At 50.4% G+C, this 23487-nt stretch overlaps 1 protein-coding gene across 10 annotated transcripts in view; it reads left to right on the plus strand.

Annotated features, from left to right (window-relative positions):
• Nucleotides 1-23487, plus strand: part of HECTD1 (HECT domain E3 ubiquitin protein ligase 1) — a 665243-nt gene that overhangs the window by 584729 nt on the left and 57027 nt on the right. For all 10 annotated transcript variants that reach the window (XM_086936975.1, XM_086936976.1, XM_086936967.1 and 7 more), the window contains 3 exons: nucleotides 17288-17425; nucleotides 17829-18436; nucleotides 18810-18888. In XM_086936975.1, the coding sequence (XP_086793101.1) occupies nucleotides 17288-17425; nucleotides 17829-18436; nucleotides 18810-18888 (825 nt within the window). The remainder of the gene's footprint in view (nucleotides 1-17287; nucleotides 17426-17828; nucleotides 18437-18809; nucleotides 18889-23487) is intronic.

Genomic DNA, 23487 nt, shown 5'->3' on the forward strand with positions numbered 1-23487 from the left:
AGGAGCTTGTCTCTTCCTTTACCCTCAAAGGAGAGCCACAAGATAGCTGCCCACTGACTTGGGGGAACACCTTGCACAGTGCAGGCCCTCTCCAAAGCAGTAATCCATTTGTGGATGTCATCCCCTTGTTTAAAGGGGGGCACTATCTTACCAAGGTGTTTTGTATCAAAACTCCTTTCCCTATTGCTAGGTACAATGCTGCCACCAGTGGGGACTGTCCCACTCAATTGTTGCTCTCTAGCAAAGGCAAGCCTCTCTTTGGCCAGGGCAAGTTCTTCCCTTTCAATCCTCAGATTGGCTGCCTTTTCTTTAGCTACATACATTCTCCTCTGGGGAGATGTCATTCCCCTCTGAGAGGAACGTTGAGAGCCATTGGTATGAATGGATCTGCTAGAGCCTCTTGACAGAGATCTAACTCGTCCATTCCCAATGTTAAGCTGACCTGAGAGTGGCCCCAGGGCTCCCCTAGAGTCCCTCTCATGTCTGCTTAAGTTGGTCCTGGTTAGTCTGACGACTTCTACCTGGTCCTGCTCTGCCTCACCCTTAGATTCCAAGTCATCATCCTCATCATCAGCATCATCTGCTTCCTGATGTGGATGGTCCTGGTTATCAAAGGGTCCCTGTAGGGAGGGCATATTGCCTTCTGAAGTAGAAGGGTCTGGGTTACCAGCCCTCCTTGCATCATGAGTCTCTAAGAGACCAATCAGAAAAGCAGTTGTGGGGTTAGACCCCTGCTTAATCTTCCTAGAGGTACATACTTGTCGTAACTCATGGAAGCTAAGCGCAGTATATCTTGAAGGGATGACCTGTGGAGGGTCAACTGACACAAGGGGAGACTCAGTGTTTCCTCCTGTGACCGACATACTGCTTCTAGTGTGGTGTAAGTGATGCACCTACCTACACTATGTGTTACCTACTGGTCCCTTGCTAGAGTTGTAGCCAAGGTGTGCTAAGCCTTGAGGAGCTACAACAGCTGGTTCAGTAGAACTCAGAGTATTCTAAGCTTTAGTTATATGTACCTAACAGTACTTATGTGATCTTTCAACAAGATATTCTTAGGATACGTGTGGTAAAACAACAGCAAGCTCAAATCCCAACCGCTGCTCACCAATGTGAGAAGGTGGCCTGATATGCAGTGCTCACTATTCTAGTGAACACTATGTATCAGTCCAGCAACCCTTATTGATGATTGGTTGTAAGTCAACCTTATAGACCAGCTATCCTAGTAGCGTGGATACGAGCAGTCTAAGGCTAAAGACTCGAGAGGGCGTGTTAAGCCAGCTGTTTACCACACATATACCCCTTGAATACCAAGTGAAAGGACACCACACAAGTGTTATGAAAATAAACAGTTATTTATTTAAAGATCACAACAGCCCTGTACTCTTTATGAGGACAGGGTACTAAGCACAAACCAAAACTCTTACAAAAATACTTAAGTTAGCACAGTATATACAAATGCCCGAGGGGCACGGAAAACCATATACTCTAAAAGTGGAATGCGAAATTACTAGCAGGTAAGTACAGTACTAATAGCTTTTGGAATCGCTAGGACTTGACTAGGGAATCGTTAGATTACTTCTAGGAGGCCTAGGGGACTCGGGTGCAGGGTGTGCACTCTCACGCGAGATGCGGGACAAAAGTCTATGGTAGCTAGGAATTAGAAAGTTAGTGTTCTCGGGTGAACCCGACCTGGTAGGGAGAAAACGAAAGTAGATTCTGACCCTTGGATAGTGAGGCTATGCTGGGGCACCGAAATGCCGAAGTTACCTAGCCCAGGGGCTGCAGCTGCATAGGTCTGAAAAGACGTCGGGAATCCTCGTAGACGGACCAGGAGCCGGAAGAAAAGATGCTGGCCGGTGACCAGTGAAGAAAGTTCAGTTGGATCCAAGCCTGGATCTCGAAGATAGATGACACCTGAAAGCAGAGGGGACCAAGTTCGAGACTACTAGCCAGTAGTCAGTGGGCACCAGGAGGGCACCGGATGGTAGCCACCTCGACAAGGTGAGTGGGTGACGCTTGACTCGAAGATCTCACGGACCAGGAGGCGTTGTCGGCGACCAGGATGGAGGATCGAGCTGTCCCACGAAGATGGAAGCTGTCGGCGTCGCTGGACCCAGGATTGGGCAACAAAGCCTTGGCAAATTCAAGCCCACGCGGTGGACCTAAAATGGCGTCTGGAGTGGACCAGGAGGGTCCGGGGTGCCTCTCTTGAAAAAGGAAGCAAGGGCCAGCCTGGAGCAACCAGACCAGCAGTCGTGAAGTCGTTGGGCGTCGTTCAGAAGGCCACAAGCCAGCCGGCTAGTAGCCAAACAACGCGGTGCACAGCAAACAGCAGAAGGGCCCCACGCCGATCGTGGAGATGCAGGGAGGCTGATCTTGGGTGCTGGAGCTGCGCAGGGTCGGGGCTTCTCGGACCCCAAAGCACTCACCAGTGGAGGACACGGTGGGCTTGCAGTAAAGATGTCGTGCAGTCTTGGCGATCGTCGGTCCCTTGAGGTCTCGTCGCACTCACGGTTCTCAGCTTGGCTGTAGAGGTGAGTAGAGGTCAGAGGTGCCAGGGAAGCCGGGTCTCGTCGAGCTGGGTCGTCGGATTCGTGATGAAGGACTTGCAGCAGACCGCAGTGTTCTTTAGGATGGTGCCCGCTTGATGCAGGGTGACTACTCCTTAGCCACAAGGGAGAATCTTGAAGAAGAAATCGTGAAGTCCTTTCGAAGAAAGTGGTATCTTGATTCCAAAGATGATCTAATTTTAACAGGGGGCCCGCTCCCATCTTTATACTAAAAAAGGGGGCTGACCCGGTGACTAGGTCCTGCCTATGGGTGGGACCAGGAGGGGGTGGTTACACCCCTCTCCCCTGCCGGACTTCCCCAGGCCAGGGGCTGGTGTGCCCCTGGAACTGGTTCTGACTGGCCTATGCGTAGTGAGCACCGGGGTGCCACTCAGCAGTCACCTTCCTGAAAGGCCCTGCCTACCCAGGATACACAAAACCATGTCTGGGACGGTGCTAGCACCGCCCCTGACAGGAAACCCTTTGTCCAGGCTCCCCTCACTGGAAGGACTCCCAGCTGCAGGGGGTCAGACTCGTGTCTGTGGTGGCAGCATCCATTTTGTGGAGCTGAGGCTTCAGTTAACTTTAACCGGGGTTCACAGTTACATACATGTCGTGTCCCTCTAGAAGGGTGGAATGCTAACCCCGTCGCCAGAATTGGCGAGGGGTTAGTATTCCAATTCGTATGACACCTTACTCGACATGTTTTGATAAAGCAATACCAGAGATAGCATTTAACCGCGAGGATTATAATGCACTTAAGAGTATATGGTATGCGATATCATGGAACAGCTATTAGGACTTGATTCCGCAAGCTGCAGACAGGCTCAGCTCATGCCAGAGCACTATCTCACATGATTCCAAGCACTCTGCCTTCAGGATTGTCAAGGCCTGCCATAGGAGTGACTGATAGGAATCTGTGTGTCCATTTTAGGGTTAGGTATAGGGATACTACACCTACAGCAAAGGGTGATTACACGACTTTGCCCCAGCTGTCATGCAGCCAGTTGTGTCAAATTTAGGAGACCAGCCAGGGGTGGCATAATACATGCTGCAGCCCCTGGTAGCCCTGGGTACACCTATGCCCTGAGTTACAGGGTCTGATAAGGTGGCCCAGTACCAATTGGTAGATGCACCTAGGGTACATGAGGTAATTTAGAAAGAGAACAGCCAGGCTGTGGGTCTGATTGGCAGGCCCACAGCCAGAGAAAGTCGTAAACCAGTGAAACAAAAGCAAAAAAATCTGGGTGATCATAGGATTGCAGACCCTACTCTCCTACACAGGCTAAAATATATATTAATCCTGAGACTGGTAAAGTCACAATCCTACACAGGATGAAGAGACCACTGGACACTGACTCTGATTCCCCCATTCCTCTAAAGAAGGAGGACTTTGGGACTTCTCCCTCTAGATCCTTTATTCCTTTCTATCCCACTATGCCTCGTACACCTTTGGCTCCTTACTCTCCTTCTCACTATGGGGACAATGAGGGCGACACAGGGGAAGATCCTCAGCATGATTATGACTATCCCGAGGATTCTAACCCCCAAAATGAACTGTGGGGGGAACCAACTGACCCATATGGCACATCCCATCCCTGACGTCCCCTCATACCCAACAAAGCAGTCACCTACTGACGACACCATTGTCTTCAACCAACTAATAGACAGGGCAGCGCAGTACCACAACGTTGACATGCACAATGACCCTATAGACGAAGACTTCTTATTTGACACTTTCCCTACTTTGGAAAAAAACGTCCGAACACTTCCTATGCTATAGGGTGTGTTAAAACACGCGCCTGATATATTTAAAGATACTTCCAGGGCACGCGTAATCAATCCCACGATTGAAAAGAAATAGTGAGCAGCCCCTACAGACCCTACCTATATCAGAGGTCAGTTACCATTAGACTCACTGGTAGTGGCAAATGCACGCAAAAGGGCCAACTCACAGACAACAGGGGAGGCTCCTCCTCCTGATAAAGAATCCAAAATGCTAGAGGCCTCAGGTAAAAGGGTAGCATCACAGGCCTCCAATTCATGGAGAATTGCGAATTCACAAGCTCTGCTAGCTCGTTACAACAGAGCTAGCAGAAAGCCTAATGCAACACCTGCCTGAGCCTTTTAAAGCCCAAGCTAATTACCTCATACAGGAGGGAAAATTTATTACAAACGCCTCCATCAAATGTGCGCTTGACGCAGCCGACACTACAGCCAGGTCTATCAACACTAGCGTTTTACTACGACGACATGCATGGCTGCGTATTTCGGGCTTTAAGAATGAGGTGCAGTCCACCATTCTTAACCAACCAGTCAATCAAGACTTCCTTTTTGGCCCTGCATTTGACACCATCCTAGACAAAATGAAGAAAGACACAGAAACTGCAAAATCAATGGGTGCATTGCAGTTTCCGCAACACAGAGGTTCCTTTCGACACTCCTCATACAGAGCAGCTACACAAGGCAATACTTCACAGACCTCATCTACATACAAAGGCAACACCCAAGGTTCCTTTAACAAAAACTCCAACAGAGGAGGTTATAGGGGCAACCATAACAAGGGGAGAGGACGTGGAGGCAATAACACCAGAGCCTCACCTGCCACAAAAGTGACTTCATCACGCTGCCTCCAGACCACCTAACACCGGTCGGAGGCAGACTCCAACAATTCCTACCTGTCTGGAACGCAATTACCACGGACAGGTGGGTGAGACAAATTATCCAGTATGGTTATTGCCTAGAACTCACCTCTACCCCACCAAACATACCACCCAGACACCGTCCTATGTCCAAAGAACACATCACCCTGCTACAACAAGAGGTGAAATGCATGCTGGAAAAGAGGGCCATGGAGCCAGTCCCTTTCCAACACCAAGGGACAGGAGTATACTCCCTATACTTCCTTATTCCCAAGAAGGACGGTTCACTCAGACCAATCTTGGACCTCAAACCCCTAAATCAATACATACTGTCGGAGCACTTCCATATGATCACACTACAGCAAGTGCTCCCGTTGCTACAGCAAGGAGACTTCCTAGCAACATTGGACCTCAAGGACGCTTATTTTCACATACCCATCCATCCAGCTCACAAAAAATATCTCTGGTTCACAATAGAAGGTCAACACTACCAATTCAAGGTTCTCCCCTTCGGGGTGAAGACGGCTACAAGAGTGTTTACAAAATGCTTAGCAACAGTAGATGCACATCTCAGGAGGCAACACATCCATGTGTTCCCGTACCTAGACGATTGGCTGATACAAGCAAAATCGTACCAACAGTGTGCAAGAGACGCGTCTCAAACACTTCAGCTGCTACACAGCCTAGGGTTTTCCATAAAGTACCCAAAATCGCATCTACAACCATCCCACATACAACAATATCTGGGAGCCACTATAGATACCTCAGTGGCAAAGGCATACCCAAACTCAGAGAGAATAGCCAGCATGCAGATGCGCATTCGCAAATTTCTGCCACAACACTCTCTTCCAGCTCGAGTCTTCATGCAGCTCATAGGCATGATGGCCTCCTGCATATTCATTGTCCCCCATGTCAGACTTCACATGCGTCCATTGCAAGAATGCCTAGCACTGCAGTGGAACCAAGTTCAAGGACAACTAAAAGACCTAGTGTTGGTAGACAGTCGCGCTCACAACTCTCTGCAGTGGTGGAACCCACAAAACCTTTCCAAGGGACGACTGTTCCAAGAGCCGGTTTCATAACTAGTACTAACAGCGGACGCATCACTGACAGGCTGGGGAGCCAACCTCCTTCACTACACAGTACAAGGACTCTGGACAAACAAACAGAAGAAACTGCATATCTGAAAGAGACACGTTAGTGATAGATTCCTTACCTTAGAATATCCCCAGGCGTCAGACTGGAAACTTTTGCGTAGCAATACCCCTGCGCGCCGGTAGGCGTCGTCTGCGGCTCCGCGTCGGTCGTCGGCGTCGTGAGCGCCGGGATGACGTCGTCGGAGTACTTAGACGGCGCCCATGCGCGCTGACGTCGGTTCTTCTTTTTTCCGCGCCAGCTAGCCCAGATCCGGAAGAAGCTCTACCCCCAGTCACTTTTTGACTGAAAATTTTGATCCTTTTTGATCTTCTCTTTAGTCGACTATCTCGACTATCGGTGCCAGGGATGCCCGGGTTCAAGCCTTGTTCGAAGTGCGGCCGACTCATGTCGGTCACGGACCCCCATCGCCGGTGCCTGAAGTGCTTAGGCCTCGACCACGACGATCGATCCTGCTCCGACTGCCGGGCCCTGACGTCGAAGGCTAGGCGGGAGCGGTCCCGCAAGCGTCTCGAGCTGAGGCAGTCGGCCCCGCGCCGCTCCCGGTCCCGGTCCCACGGGAGGTCGAGGGACAGGTCGCGAGGTCGGAGTCATCGACGTTCCGGGAGTGGACACCGATCGTCTGGTTCCAAGTCCTCAGGTAAGAGGCATGAGAGGTCGGAGCGACACCATCGATCCTCCGACCCGCCCCGACGCTCGCACGGGGCCCACGCGGCTCCGCAGGAGTCGCAAGCGTCGCCGCCTGCCCCACACCTTCGGGTCCCTGGGCACGGCACGTCGCAGGAGGAGGTCGAGAGGTACCTCATGGCCATGAGGGCCCTCCCTCCTCAGTCGGTTCCCGTGGCGCCTTCGGGCCGATCGGTTCCGTCTGGAGGTCCTTCCGGGTCGGGCGCTTCGGCCCCGACGACGTCGGGTGCTTCGGCCCCGGCGCCGCTGGCGACTTCGGTCCCGGCGCCGCACGACCTCACTGGATCCGGCTCCGGATCCGGGGCCTCGCCGGTCGACCTTACGACCTCGCCGGCGCCGTCCCTTCAGGTGTCGTCCCCGGCAGCCGATGTGGTTGCCGCCCCCAATGTTTCCTACGGTCCTACTCAGGAGTCGGAAGGGCGCCGCTGGGCGCCGATTCCGTCGGCCTTTGGAGAATTTTATCTCCACGAGCAGGCCCTGGCTGTTGATCCTGGTCTCCAGGAGCCGGGTGACGAGGAGCAATGGGAGGGGTCCGAGGACCCTCTGGCACGTGATTGCCAGTCGCAGCAGGACTGGACATATGAGCTTGGGGAGGCCAGTGGTATTGACACCTCGCCAGACACTGGATTTACGTCGCCCCCGACTGTGGCTTCGGAGGCGGGTTCTGCTTACAGTGTAGTGTTGACGAAGGCAGCTAAGGCCTTAAACCTTCAGCTCCCCGTCGCGGCCGTGAGGACTAATCTCCTCACTGAGGTCCTCAAACCGCAGTCCGGCTCCGCGGAGCCCCTTCTGCCGTTCAATGAGGCCTTGTGTGACGTTCTTCTGGGCACTTGGTCCAAGCCCGCCACATGCCCGCCTGTGGACAGGAACGTGGCCAGACGCTACCGCCCGGCACCGGGCGACCCATGCTTTTTGTCCACCCATCCCACCCCCGAGAGTCTGGTCATCCATGCCTCAAACTCCCAAACCGCATTCCCGTCGGCCCCGCCCGACAGGGAATCCAAGAGATATGAACAGTTCGGGAAGAAGGTTTTCTCGTCTGTGAGCCTAGGGCTGCGGTCTGTGAACACCGCCTGTCTCTTGGGCCGCTACACCCACACCCTGTGGGACACGGTTGCGGAGGTGCTGCCTAGATGCCCGGAGGAGGTCCAGGCTAAACTCAGCCAAGCCCTGGCGGACGGCCGAGATGCAGCACGCTTTTCTATCCGGTGTGGGCTGGATACTACGGACTCACTGGGCAGGGCGATGGCAACGACGGTGGCGGTTCGACGCCACGCCTGGTTGAGGTCCGCCAATTTCTCGGCCGATGTCCAGGCCACCCTCCTGGACATGCCGTTTGATGGCCGTCGCCTCTTCGGCGACAAGGCAGACCATGCGCTGGAACGTTTCAAGGACTCCAGGGCCACGGCCAAGTCCTTGGGCCTTACGGCCCCACGCCAGCAATCGGGTGCCTTTCGCTCCTTTCGTGGCCACGGAAGGGGCGCCCCACCACGTACCGTCAGCCACGCGCCGCAGAATGTACAGCAACGCGGTGGCGGACGTGGGAACCGCTGTGGCGGTGGTCGGGGACAGCGGCGAACCCAGTCCACACCTCCCTCAGCAGCCCCTGCCTCAAAACCTTCCGAGTTTTCAGGCCCATGTGACGCCTGTGGGAGGCAGGGTTCGCCATCACCTCTCCCACTGGCATACAGTCACTTTGGACAGGTGGGTGCTGCAAATTGTCCGAAGGGGCTTCTCCCTCCCCTTCGAGTCATCCCCTCCATCCATGCCACCTCAATACCACCGTGTGTCGGGGATCACTTGCAACTTCTGCGAGAGGAGGTTTCGGCCCTCTTGGCCAAGGGGGCCATCGAGCGCGTTCCTGGGCCAGAAGTAGGACGTGGTTGTTACTCCCACTACTTTCTGGTACCCAAGAAGGGCAAAGGGGGCCTACGCCCTATCTTGGATCTGCGGAACGTCAACGGCTTCCTCCGGACGGAGAAGTTCAAGATGCTCACTTTGGCTCAGGTCCTGGCTGCCCTGGACCCAGGAGACTGGATGGTAGCGTTGGACTTGCAGGACGCCTATTTCCACATCCCCGTCCTGCCGGCCCACCGGCGTTACCTGCGGTTCTCGGTAGGCCAAGAGCACTTTCAGTTTACCGTGCTCCCCTTCGGCCTTACCAGCGCCCCACGGGTGTTCACGAAGGTGATGGCGGTGGTCGCAGCCCATCTGCGCAGGTTAGGGGTGTCAGTCTTCCCCTACCTCGACGACTGGTTGTTGAAGGCGGGCTCGCCCCAGACAGTCGTCAGCCACCTCCAGACTATGGCCGACCTCCTGCACTTGCTGGGGTTCTCCATCAATGTTCCGAAGTCACACCTGTGTCCCTCTCAGAAGCTCCTCTTCATCGGAGCGGTTCTCGACTCGGCGCAGTTTCGGGTTTACCCACCCGAGCAGCGGGTTCGGGATATTCAGGCTCTGGTTCCCATCTTCTGGCCGTTATCCCGTGTCTCGGTCAGGTTGACGCTGCGGCTTCTGGGACTGATGGCCTCCTGCATCCTTCTGGTGTGTCACGCCAGGTGGCGGATGCGGGCTCTGCAGTGGGACCTGAAGTTTCAGTGGGCCCAGCACCAGGGCAACCTGTCCGATCATGTCCTGATCTCTGAGGGCACTGTGAGACAACTGCAGTGGTGGCTCACGGACCGCGACTGGGTCAGTGGCAGACCCCTCTCCCTACCCCAACCGGAGCACGTAGTTGTGACGGACGCGTCCCTCCAGGGCTGGGGAGGCCACATGGGAGAGGCGGAGATCAGAGGCCTCTGGTCTCCGGCGGAGTCCCGGCTCCATATCAACCTTCTGGAGCTGCGGGCGATTCGTCTAGCACTGAAGGCATTCCTCCCCTCTGTCCGGGGGAGCGTAGTGCAAGTGTTCACCGACAACACCACCGCCATGTGGTACTGCAACAAGCAAGGCGGGGTGGGGTCGTGGACCCTCTGCCAGGAGGCTCTGCGCCTCTGGCAGTGGCTGGAACATCAGGGCGTGACCCTGGTGGTTCAACACCTGGCAGGCTCTCTGAATGCCAGGGCGGACAAACTCAGCCGCCGGTGCATGATGGATCACGAATGGCGTCTGAACTCGGACGTGGCGCAAGGTCTCTTTCGGCAGTGGGGAGAGCCTTGGTTAGATCTATTCGCCACAGAAGAGAACGCGCAATGTCATCAGTTCTGCGCGTTGGAATTTCCAAGGCGGCACTCGCTCGGAGACGCTTTTCGTCGCGAGTGGAGCTGCGGTCTGTTGTACGCCTTTCCGCCTATACCACTTCTGCCCAGAGTGCTGAAGAAGATCAGGCGCGATCGGGCCCAGGTCATCCTTGTGGCTCTGGACTGGGCACGAAGATACTGGTATCCCGAGCTACTCAGCATGTCAGTCGATCCCCCGATTCGTCTGCCTCTTCGGGAGGACCTTCTGTCGCAGCAGCAGGGGACGGTCCTGCACCCGAACCTGTCCAGTCTCCACCTACAAGCTTGGAGATTGAGCGGCGGCAGTTGAGGCCATTTGACTTGCCTCCTGAAGTCTGTGATATCATTCTGGCAGCCAGGCGTCCCTCCACAAAGTCGGTATACGCCTGCCGGTGGAACAGATTTGTGGCATGGTGCACAGCAAAGGCTGTGGATCCTCTCTCGGCACCCGTTTCGGAAGTGCTACTCTTTCTTCTTTCCCTTGCCCAGCAGGGCTCTGCTCTGGGCACTCTTAAAGGGTACCTTTCTGCTCTATCAGCCTTCTTGAGGCTACCAGATCAGCCTTCTTTATTCAAGTCCCCTATTGTAAGTAGATTTCTGAAGGGCATCACGCACATGTTCCCTCCTGTTCCCTTTGTGATGCCCCAGTGGGACTTGAATCTTGTTCTCACTTATCTGATGTGTGCTCCCTTTGAGCCACTGCATAACTGTCCTCTTCGTCTCCTTACTCTAAAGACTGCCTTCCTGGTTGCCATCACCTCTGCCAGGAGAGTGAGTGAGCTCCAGGCTCTTTCTTCTTCTCCACCTTTCCTGTCTGTTCATCCTGACAAAGTGGTGTTACGTACACGACCTTCCTTTCTGCCCAAGGTTGTTACGGCCTTCCACATCGGGCAGTCCATTACCTTGCCCACTTTCTTTCCGCCTCCGCATCCCTCGAAGGAGGAAGAGAGGCTCCACCGTCTGGATCCGAAACGTGCGCTCTCCTACTACCTAGACCGCACACGCCAATTCCGGGTGGATGACCAACTCTTTGTTGGTTACGTGGGCGCAAAGAAGGGTAAGGCTGTGCACAAGAGGACCATCTCTCGGTGGATCATCTTGTGTATCCAAGCATGTTACTCCATGGCAAGGAAGGAGCCCCCGGCTGGATTGCGGGCTCACTCCACTCGGGCCTCGGCAACGACAACTGCCCTGGGCCGCGGTGTCCCCCTGCAGGACATTTGCCAGGCAGCTACGTGGGCCTCGCTGCACACGTTCGCAAGACACTACTGCCTGGACAGTCAAGTCCGGAGGGATGGCTTCTTAGGCCGTTCCGTCCTCCAGGACTTTCTGGTGTGATATTGGTTCGCAGACCCACCACCGGGGTTGGTATTGCTGGGGTATCTATTCTAAGGTAAGGAATCTATCACTAACGTGTCTCTTTCAGATGCACAAGTTACTACTTGTGTAACGATATATCTGTAAGAGACATTAGTTAGTGATAGATTCCTTACCGACCCACCCATCCTCCCCGTTCTGCGAACCGATATCTAGGGTTAAGGTCATCCCCTTTCAGGGCCCTAGTTTCATGGCACCAGTGTTAGTTCTATCATGGCTCTGCGTATCTGGCGCGGGAAAGCTGTGTGTCAGAACTGACGTCAGCGCGCATGGGCGCCGTCTAAGTACTCCGACGACGTCATCCCGGCGCTCACGACGCTGACGACGGACGCGAAGCCGCAGACGACGCCTACCGGCGCGCAGGGGTATTGCTACGCAAAAGTTTCCGGATCCAGTCTGACGCCTGGGGATATTCTAAGGTAAGGAATCTATCACTAACTAATGTCTCTTACAGATATATTGTTACACAAGTAGTAACTTGTGCATCAACCAACTAGAGTTGTTAGCGATATTCCTAGCCCTGAAAGCATTCCAAAAATACTTGTACAGCAAGACTGTGTTGATCCGGACGGACAACATGACAGCAATGTACTATATCCAAAACAGGGTGGAACTCTCTCCACAACTGTCCCACTTAGCACAGAGCATATGGAAGTGGGCAATTCCAAAAGACATCTTTCTCCTGGCAGAACACCTCCCAGTGAAAGACAATCAGATTGCAGACCTGCTCAGCAGGCACAGCCAGCAACTACACAAATGGCAGATTCACCCCCAAGTTCAACAACCATTCTTCAGGCAGTGGGGGCCCCCAGAAATAGACCTGTTTGCCACAAACGAAAACTCAAAATGCCAGGGTCCCTCATCCGTTGTCACAAGGCAATGCGATATGGATGAACTGGTCAGGCAAATTTGCGTACGCTTTTCCCCCAGCACCACTAATTCCGCTGGTGGCACGCAAACTGCGGCAGCAGTCACTCACACTGATCCTAGTTGCTCCCACATGGGCGAGACAGCATGGTACACAACGTTCCTGGAACTTTCAGTAGTTCCTCGCACCCCATCTTCTAACTCAGAACCATGGAGAAATCAGACACCCAGATCCCAATCAGATGAACCTAGCGATCTGGCTCCTGAAGTCTTAGAATTTGGATACCTTAACTTGCCTCCAGACTGCATGAACATCATTAAAGAGGTAAGATGACCAACTACGAGAGCGTGCTATGCACCTAAATGGAAGACATTTGTTATTTACTGCAACAATAACCAAATCAACTCTTTAGATGCTTCCATACAGAACATTATATGTTACCTGCTGCATCTTCAAAGATGCAACCTCGCGTACTCTTCCATAAGACTACACCTCGCGGCTATAGCAGCATACCTTCAAAACAGGTAACACCTTTCACTGTTTAGAGTACCAGCAATAAAGGATTTTATGGAGGGTCTTAAAAGGGTGATCCCTCCAAGACACCCACCTTCCTCAGTCTGGAATCTAAATATAGTACTTAGCAGACTTATGGGACCTCCTTTCGAACCTCTACACTCATGCAAACTGCAATTCTTAACGAGGAAGGTGGCATTCTTGATTGCCATTACCTCACTCAGGCGAGTTAGCGAGTTACAAGCACTAACAATTCAGGAACCCTTCATGCAAGTACATGCTAACAGGGTGGTTCTTAGAACAAACCCTAAGTAACAAAGTGCAATCATCCGGACCCAACACTAGGCTGCGATCTATGCACAGATATGAATGTCAGCAGCCCTACATGCCAAGAACAGATGCATACTGGTATGTAGCATATTCCTTTCTGTGGTTTCGAGTAGCCCAGATTGAAATATTTTTGAAGGGCAAAGGCTTTGTAGTTGTTCAAAGTCATCCAGGCATGCGATCTTACTGAAAAAGCTGCTTTGTCGTCCACCAAAGTCAGCTTTTTCAAGGATTGCCACACTAATTTCTTGAAAGCTGAATGGTGGATCTGCGTTTTCCAAATGGCCAAGAGTCCAGTGCATGCTAGAGCCTTCTGAAGATAGCATCTTGCAGGTGAATCCTCCTTCTGCCGAAGCTGCAGTGTATTTCAGCACATCCCCATATCATGGCATTGACCACACAATGGTAGAATAAGCTGCTTAATAGTGAAGCATACATGTGTCCACCCTTTAATGCCAGAAGGCTCTACCTTGAATCACTATTGTGGTGATATAGGTTTACAGTGTCAGAAATTACAACAGGGAGGTGGGTCCCTGTAGTCCTTTCCGGCTGTCATCTATTTTAAAGCAAAGTTGATAAATTGTCACATAATTGGCCCTGCATGTATTCTTTTTTTATGTCTCGCTGGTATTGCATCCGAAGGATGCGTCCAGCTGGAGACGTATAGCCGCCCGTCTGGGAGAATTAGGGACAAGAGGGTGTTACGAGCTTTTCTGCCAGATTTGGGTGCGCGGCCGCTCCGTCCCGCGCCGCGCCGTGCACATCCCTCTGATGTCTTGAAGTTGGCACACATGCGCGCGCATATACACACACAGACAGACAGACACTCGCTCACACCCCTCCCCCCCCCCCCCCCCCACAGTCATCGGCCTCTTTTAAACACACACACACACACGCATACACACACGCATACACACAGACTCCAAGACACATACACACACACGCTCACACACATACACAGCCCCCCGCCACCGCACACGCGCACACACATGCCCCCCGCCCTCGCAGCTCAGCAACAAGGCGAAGCCCCACTCACCGGCTTCCTTGTTTAACAAAGAAATCCGTCGGCTCCTGCTTTCCCTTCCACCGACTTCTGACAACTATTAAGAGATCAGCGTCTGACACCTAAACCACTACACACCCAATCACGTGGGCAAAAACATGTTCTGTAACAGCGGGAAATCCTGTACTGCCGTGTGATTGGTTAGAGGTAATATTGCCACGGGATTGGCTAAGACGTTTTCTTTTTTTTTTTTTTTTGATTGGTTATGGTGCTGTATGGTTTCCGCGATTGGCTTGGAGAATTTTCTGTCCTTGTTTATTAGCTGTTGAACCCAAGATACTACACTGCAACGTTTAGTTGGCTGAGATAACGGTTGTCATTTATTCATTGGCTATCGGGCCTCAGAGCCTGTACGTGCCCTCGGCACAGCAGTTAGCTGCTGCACTTCCCCTCCTTCCGTCAGTGGGCCGGCCCCAGCGAAAGGGGTGCAGAGATGCTGACTCTTTACTAGTGGTTGGCTGTGATTTGGGGGAGATCTGCGTGAACACGGCCAAGTGATCTCGTATGTCTGTGCCAGCCAGGGCCCAGGCTTGAGGGCATCTAGAAGACCGCAGTGGCTGGATTATCGCTGGTAAGTAGGTTCGTCCGTAGGGCAGACTCACGCGGACGGGACTATCAGCCACGCACTTGGTTCCTTGGTGTGATCCGCTGCCGATAGCCACCTGCTCTTCACCTTTTTTCACGAGTTGTCTTGATTTTAGGAGCTGGCTCGCCTTGTGCTGGCGTCGCCGCTTCCGTGAGCACAGGGAACAGGCCGACCTCTCTGTCTGCAAGGTGCTGTTTCTGTCCCGCTTTCTCCCAGCACCGGCTTCATGGCCTGCGCCACTTATCCAAGAACTACGCATTTCCATGCAAGTGCTGCCATTTATAATCCGTTTAAATAAAATAATTTGTCTGGATAGTATAGCAAGGTACCCTATTTGTTGTTATTTTTTTTGTATCCCGCAGACTTCAGATCTAGTATTCTGTGTGTATTATTGGAACTCCAAATACACGTGACATAATCTTCTAGCTTTAAAAGGAATTTGTTCCCTAAGGGGAAACCTGCGTTTTGGCTAGTCCTTGCCAATGACTACTAGCCTGGTTCTACTCCAAGGTGATGTGTTACGAGTTTATGTCTTTAGCTAACCCTGCCCAAAATTACCATCTCGATGATTCCCCGATTTCACAATATTGTCTGTAATTCTGAGCACGGTATACACTAATTTGAGTGGTTGTTTGGGATACTGTTATTGTGCTTTGAAAGGGATGGACTGTTGGGACTGTTTTCTCCAAGGTTCACGAGGCGCAGGAATACTTAGCAGTGGCATTTATTTCCCGGTAAATTCTCCCACGCACCTGGGACTGTAAAAGCTGGGTTGCAAAAGATATACAGCATCTCGTTGTGAAATAAAAATCTCTGGTTAGTTAAATCTCTCCTTTTTTTGCATACAACCTGCTTAATGGCAAATATATAGTCAATTTGGACAAGCATTTTGGAATTATCAGCAGATGTGTAAACCTTTTATATATGATCTGTTTACCGCAGGGGTAAGCAGCGTTTTCGTCATTGTGGAATTCTGATTATGTTGGGACACATTATATGAGAGTTTGGATTTTACCAATGTCTTGTGTGTTACCCCTTTATGCAAATCTAAATACATACAGCCTGGAAGCCAGTCTGCACCCACACACACTAATGCATTAAATCACCAACTCCTCTCCCATCTAATCCTACGCTGGGAGAGGTCGGGAATGTACTCCTGTCACAGACATCTATATAAACAAGCACTGGCGTTGCCAATAGGTCTCGCAGTAGGAAAGTTGGAGCTATTGGTTTTGTAAATGACAAAGCCCTTTATGTTTTTAAAATGAAAACAAAAATAAAAGGCATTGTTATTTGTAATTGTAATAGCTCAAGCTCTCGTGAATGCGAGACCTATTGCATTGCAAATGCTTGTTCTTAAATGGCAGACTCTTACATTAGTTCTCAGAATCATAATGTGACTGCAACAATAGGCAACCGTATTGGAGCTCCTGAAAAGGAGGCATTTCCTTTCTTATTAGTCAAGCTGATTTGGCTCTAGTTCTACATAATTATTCAAGTTCTGAAGATTAGACCACTGACCTCTCGTTTGTTATATTGTAGGCTGGCAGCAGGGCCTTCCTTTCGAGTCAAAGGGGCCCTTAGTCTCTGGTGGGGTAGGAGGGCGCTCCATGATTGAAAGAGCTTATAATATGTCAGTCAAGGAACAAGCAGGCTGGCAACCTTAGATGATTCTGCTTTGTCCCTAAACCAATGTGCTCACACTGTGCTTGTAACTACAAGTTTACAATATATTTTGCTCTCCCTTCTGTTACATTCATCTTTAGTTCCCCGAACAGTCAGAGGAACTATAGATTGTTTTGAAAAGGGCCCCTCTTGGAACGGCACTAGTTATATTTAGCTGCCACTGTGGCCTCTCAGCGTTCTGAAACACAGCTGCATATGCTGCCAGTTACGACTGAGAGCCTCAAAGCTTTAGAGGACACCCGACCACTCTGATGTGCTTGGTCTCACCTAAGGAGACATTTACACATCCTAAAGGCCTCTCTTCCTGCCTTTGCTGGCACAGGCTATGTATGTTGTAATGTTGGGATTCACTGTCCTGGGATTCGATCTTTCAATTTAACTTTCACATTCATGAAAAAGAGTAGATCTCTGAAAGAGTGTGTCTATTTTGACCTTTCCGGGATTTCTTGCCACCATATGAGGGGCATCTGCTGTTTATGAATTCAGAGGAGATGCCCATGATTTAGAACTAGGATTGGACACTGGTGTCTTTTAATTATCTGTCCTGCATAAGGTTTGTTTTGTTTTATTCATTTCCATTTTGTTTGTGATTGAACCCTTTCGTCTCCTACAGGTGGAGTTTCTAGGGGAAGAGGGTACAGGCCTGGGGCCGACGCTAGAGTTTTATGCTCTGGTGGCTGCAGAGTTCCAGAGGACGGACCTGGGCATATGGCTCTGTGACGACAACTTTCCTGATGATGAATCCCGTCAGGTGATGACCTACTTTGTTTCTTCAGACCCATCCCAGACCAGTTAAACATTCTTTCTTAACTCAGAAGCCTTGGGCTCTCCGAATTTGGCGGCTAGGGGTGGTGAGGAGGGGAAGCAGCTCTTCTGACCTGGCCACTTTCCCTGGTTTGAGTTCATTTTCCTGAAGTTCACACTTCCACTGGTAAATTACTTTGAACGCACTATGTTATTGTGTTTGGCTGCCTCACAATTTGGCAAGTGATTGATCAATTGTAAACTAAACTGTCTCCATGACATTGCCTTTTAAAATGTAGTTTGCAGCATGGTTGTCAGTGTCTTTGTGTTTTAAAGGTTGATATTGCTTCAACTGATAACCTATGCTCTTCCTTCCCGGATGTATTTAATCTGCCCTCTTACCTTAATAGGTCGACCTTGGAGGGGGATGGAAGCCGCCTGGATTTTATGTTCAAAGGTCATGTGGCCTCTTCACAGCACCTTACCCGCAGGACAGTGATGAGCTAGACAGAATAACCAAACTCTTCCACTTCTTGGGCATTTTTCTGGCCAAGTGTATTCAGGACAACCGCCTGGTGGATCTGCCCATATCGAAACCTTTCTTTAAGCTCATGTGCATGGGGGACATCAAGAGCAACATGAGCAAACTCATATATGAGTCCAGAGGGGATAGGGACTTGCACTGCATGGAGAGCCAGTCCGAGGCCTCCACGGAAGAAGGACATGACACCTTATCGCTTGGGAGTTTGGAAGAAGATTCCAAGTCAGAATTTATCCTGGATCCACCCAAGCCAAAACCGCCAGCATGGTTCCAGGGCATCTTGACCTGGGAGGACTTTGAGCTGGTGAACCCCCACCGTGCCCACTTCCTGAAGGAGATCAAAGATCTGGCAGTCAAGAGGCGACACGTGTTATCCAACAAGAGTTTGTCGGAGGATGAAAAGAACACAAAACTGCAAGAACTGGTGCTAAGGAACCCTTCAGGGTCTGGCCCGCCAGTTAGTATTGAGGACTTGGGGTAAGTCCATACCTGAGTCAGAGAGTGAATGGTGCAGATGGGAGTCTTTAAGCATGTGGGGGTCTCAGCCTGGCTGTTCACGCATAGTGACTAATCAGGCATAAGGAAGGTGATGTTAATAGCAAGGTGGAAGTCTGGCACCCCCTTTTCTAAACCCCCCTTTTCTAAAAGGGAATAAAAGAAGGCAATGATGGATGGCAGGGGATAGACCTGGACAAGCTGCAGAAAGGTATGGATTGTCTTGCAGCCAATGTCTCCATTAGAGGAACAGGTTGAGGTCTTGGCAAACGAGTAGGTTTTACAAGTACTAGATAGCAAGAAGGTGTGCGAGAGATTGGAGGAAGCAAACTAACATCTTTTCTGTATCCTCCAGTTTGAACTTCCAGTTCTGCCCGTCATCCCGGGTGTACGGCTTTACAGCGGTCGATCTGAAGCCAAATGGGGAGGATGAGGTAAGCAACCACTGTATTTCCTTGTGTACTCTGTGAATACCACTCAATCTTCCCAACTGTTTGTTGCCTGTGACCGATATCTCCATAGCCACTCCTGCAGTTGCAGGCATATGACATTTAGTAAGCGTGGTATGCCTGATGCCATACTGCCCATCAGCCTCCCGACTGTCTTCACTGTCAGAGGTTTCCCCTTCTGGTAAAGGCACATTTGCTCAGTCAATGCCAAGATTCTCTTCTCGACAAGGAGCGCTTTTCCGTTGGAATTCAGTCTAGCCGCTAGAAAGGTTTTCCCTTTCCTGTTTTTGGGATGATTCTGTTTCCAGTTTATGGAGTGCCTCAAGTTGTGTTAATATTCCATTACAATCCTTATACTGCTGTGACCTTGTTTGAACAACTTTGCCTTTACCAGTCAATATTCCAGGTAGGGGTTAACAAGGATTTATTTTCTCCTTAAATGCACCTTCTCTACCACAAATCATTGGCATTTCTTGTGTATATTATCCACTGGCATGTGGAGGGACACGTTTTTTAGGTCTATTGTTGTCGTATAATCCCCTCTTCGTAGTTTTGGTATCACCTCCTTGTAGTGTTATTTGAAACGTATGCATCTTGATTAAGCAGCTGGGGGTCCCGAGGTGAATGATAAGCCTGAGGGACATCTGGTTTTCGGACCAGAAAGTAGACCGAGTAGTCACCAAGTTTTGTTTCTCTTTCAGGAACTATTCCATTACCTGTTTCTGCATACAATCTGCCACTTCTAGACTGAGGTGCAGTAGGTTTAATTTGCGTTGTCTCTAGCTCCTGTTCTTTGACCTCAACCGGTTTCTCCTTCAAGGCCTAGAAGGGGCATCCTATAGCCCTTCACGGAGTCATCGTACTCCTCCTTTCTCCCATTGAAAGCCTCTATTTCAGCCTCAAGGTGCCTCATTTCAGTGTTGAGGGCTGTCTGGTCGACATGCTATCTTTTAAGTGCACCAAAGTTTCTTATGTGGCTCAGAGAGACTTGAGTGAAGCCCCGATGCAGATAAAGTAGTAATACATTTTATGTCGTTTTCATACAAAATATGGCCCTGAATTAGGTTTTTTAGACCCTCTGGTGAAAGTGAAGACTTAGTGGCAACTTTTGACAGTAAACCTGGTGGACTGTAGCCTACAAACCAACCATGAGATTGGTGTGTTCTGGGCAACAATCAGTCCTGCTAGACCTACAGGGGATTTGCTGTTAATGGGATCCACATCTCTTAACCATAAATAGCCAAACTTAACAATAAACAGTAGGATATTTTTGTAATGATTTTATGAAAACCTAGTGCAACTAATGTGTATAGTTATGATGAAGTGCCTCTTTTTTTTTGCATGCTTAGCCCCCACTTTCTGCATGGTTTTGATGTGTTTTCAGTTGTAGTGCACATTGTCCCTGCCAACAAAGTCCCATGTGGCAGTGTTTCTTCCCTAAAACACATCCACAATCGGTACTTCCGCCCACCTGTTAGTACCTGGTAAGTGGTACCTTTGATACCTAGGACCTGGTAGCTATAGAGGGTCCTGTGGTACCCCATTACTAGGACCATGCCTCTGCTCTTGCACCTTGAATGCTACTGTGAGGTGAATAACGACAGACGACAAGGCACCCTGCCTGGATGCTATTCCAGCCAGCATTGCCTGAAGGTATAGGTAAGCCACCCCGCTAGCAGACCTTACAGCCCTAAGGCAGGGTGCACTATACCACAGGTGCAGATCTGCATATGCCCCTGCGATACTTAAGTCAATTCTTCAATTTTGTAAGTGCCAGGTAAGCCATGAAGAGTACATGGGCTGGGAACTTGGCAATTCGGTTTCCACAGCATCATGATGGCTTCACTGACATAAGGAGTGTTTGGTACCAAGCATCTCCTTGTAATAAATCCACACTGATGCCAGTGTGTAATTTATTACACCATGTACTCAGAGGGGCCCTCTTGAAGATGGGGGGACCCAGCCAACCAGAGTGAGGCTAATGCTCCCCTTTCACTGGAGGGTGGCATAATGGGGTGTGTACCAACCCCAAACTTGGTTTTCCCACTGTTTCTCCCACCCAAAGTGGGGTAAGAACTGGTGGGGGTCAGTAGCTGGAAGCAGCAAATGCCTGGAGTAGCTCACAAATGTGGCAAGCCTTTGAAGCTTCCTCTTCGTGGACCCTGCCCATCTGGGGGAGGAGGCTTGGCACCTCGCCCCAGGATGTGCATTGTTTCAGACCCCCCGAGAGCAGCAGGCTCTCGACCTAGGGGTCCAGTAACATTGTCTGTTGGTGGCAGCTGGCGAGCAGCCACTCGGCCAGGACACTGGAGTTGGGTAGTTTTTCAGGGGGCATCTCTAAGATGCCCTCTGGGTGCATTTTTCAGTAAATCCCACACAGGCCTCAGTGTGGGTTTAATATGCTGAGAAGTTTGATACTGAACTTCCCAGTTTTCAGTAAAGCCAATATGGTGCAGTGGAGTTCGTAATGATAAACTCCCAGAACCATATACTCTTAGTGGCATTACTGCACTTACAATGACTCACTGTAGGGGTACAGGGCTCATGCACCTGTACCATCACCACTGGTATAGTGCCCCCAGCTAGAGGGTTGGCTTACCTATGCCAGGGTTGTCGTTTGTAGGTATGGCACACACTGATGTGTGCCATGTCGACTCTTCACTTAGTTCTGCACCAAAACATGCCGCCTGCAATGGCAGTGTGTGTTTGTGTGTGTAAAGGTACAGGGTCTCTAAGGGTGGCACAATAAGTGCTGCAGCCCTTCAAGACCTTCCCTGGCCAGGGTGTCCTTGGTACCTATGGTACCATTTACAAGGGACTGGCGTGGCCAAAGAATACCAATTGGGTTTTGTCTTAATGCAGTTTTAGGGAAAGAACGTAGTACCTGATTGGCAGGAGCCCAGGGCACACTTAGTCAAAGTACATCAACAGTTTGGCAAAAAGTGGGGGCAACCATGCAAAAAGAGGGCACTTTCTTACAGTAGGGGCTCGCTGCAGCATTTTTAAGGAATATTTCTGTAGCTAACATATGTAAGGCGGCCACCTGGAGGTCTGTAATACTTTCACAGTAGTACTTTCACAAGACAATATTGGACTGACGCAGATTGCAGAGCGGAAGCCCAAGTGAGTCGAGCTTCTTTGTGGAATACTTTTGATTAGTTTAATATTCAGTCTTTCCTTTTTACCCTTTTTCTCAGTTTTTATTGGGGATAGTCTGTTCTATTCAGTGCTTCTAACTAATAATGACAATGCCATAGGGGAGAAGGAATACTTGCTTATGTCTGATCCTAGTTCTTCTCCAGGGAATCTTCAGTATAGCACAAGCAACTGTTCTGCTTTCCCAGAGAAAGATCAAAGGGAATTAACCTCACTTCTTCCATGATTCCTCATCTCTGTATAAAGAACACTATCTAAGCTGCTAAAGTAAATAGGTGTAAATTGGCCGACATAGCCTTTTTATATGGTGCTAAAAATACTTTTCCTTGAACAAAACTGGCTTTGCAAAAGAAAGAGAGAGTGTGTGTGTGTGTGTGTGTGTGTGTGTGTGTGTGTGTGTGTGTGTGTGTGTGTGTGTGTGTGTGTGTGTGTGTGTGTGTGTGTGTGTGTGTGTGTGTGTGTGTGTGTGTGTGTGTGTGTGTGTGTGTGTGTGTGTGTGTGTGTGTGTGTGTGTGTGTGTGTGTCTGTGTCTGTGTCTGTGTCTGTGTCTGTGTCTGTGTGTCTCTGTCTCTCACAGTGAAGTAGATATTTCTACTTCGATATTGACCCTTAAACGGTCAGCTCGTTGTCTCTTGAGAAGGTTGGCCCATTGACCTCTTGCACCTTCGGGTCCAAAACACACCCCGTGTTACTTTGGAACCTGCTTCTGTCTGCTGTCAAAGTGGCTGGATTTTGGATAAATATAGTCTTCCCAGGTTTGTGGAGCTGTGAGTCCCTGTTCATGTCAATATTTATGAACAGCCCTCTGCTTTTCTCTAGAGATCTCAGCAGTCACACAAACCAAGTGGTGATGCTCTCTGAGAGTTTCCTTTCGTGTCAGTAGAGGAGCCTTGCTCTGTCAGGCAGTCACCCTATGTGTACCTCCATCTGTTCAAAAGTGGCTACACAACAGAATACGTGGTGACCAACAGTGGTGACAGCATGATTTTTGATGGGGCTTCTGGCTTTTTTAACTCAACATCCCGGCATGCATGGCGAAGGTGAATGCACATCCTTTCTACATTTTTCACTGGTTTGCCTTTAGGCTTACGACTCACATGTTCCTAATATTAGGCCACCAACAAGGACATGATGCTTGTCTGGGAATGAAGGAGTCCACAGTTCTTTGAATATTCCAAACCCTCTGGTTGGCTCTGGCATCCCTGCTTGACAACCAGAGGGTTAGAAGTCCTTGAATTCTCAGCAAGTACTTGAGCCCTCATTACCAACTAGACAATGAGGATACCTTCACACCAGTGTACGAGAGGAGAAACGGAACCAGTCATAGTATCTCTGCTGAAGTGCTACCCTCCCTCTGACCTGAGCAATAGTTTAGAGTGATTTTGATGGTGTATATGTATTTTTGCCTGTGACAAAATGATATTCAAA

The sequence above is a fragment of the Lissotriton vulgaris genome, chromosome 9 (assembly GCF_964263255.1).
Source record: "Lissotriton vulgaris chromosome 9, aLisVul1.2, whole genome shotgun sequence".
In the NCBI taxonomy this organism is placed as follows: domain Eukaryota; kingdom Metazoa; phylum Chordata; class Amphibia; order Caudata; family Salamandridae; genus Lissotriton; species Lissotriton vulgaris.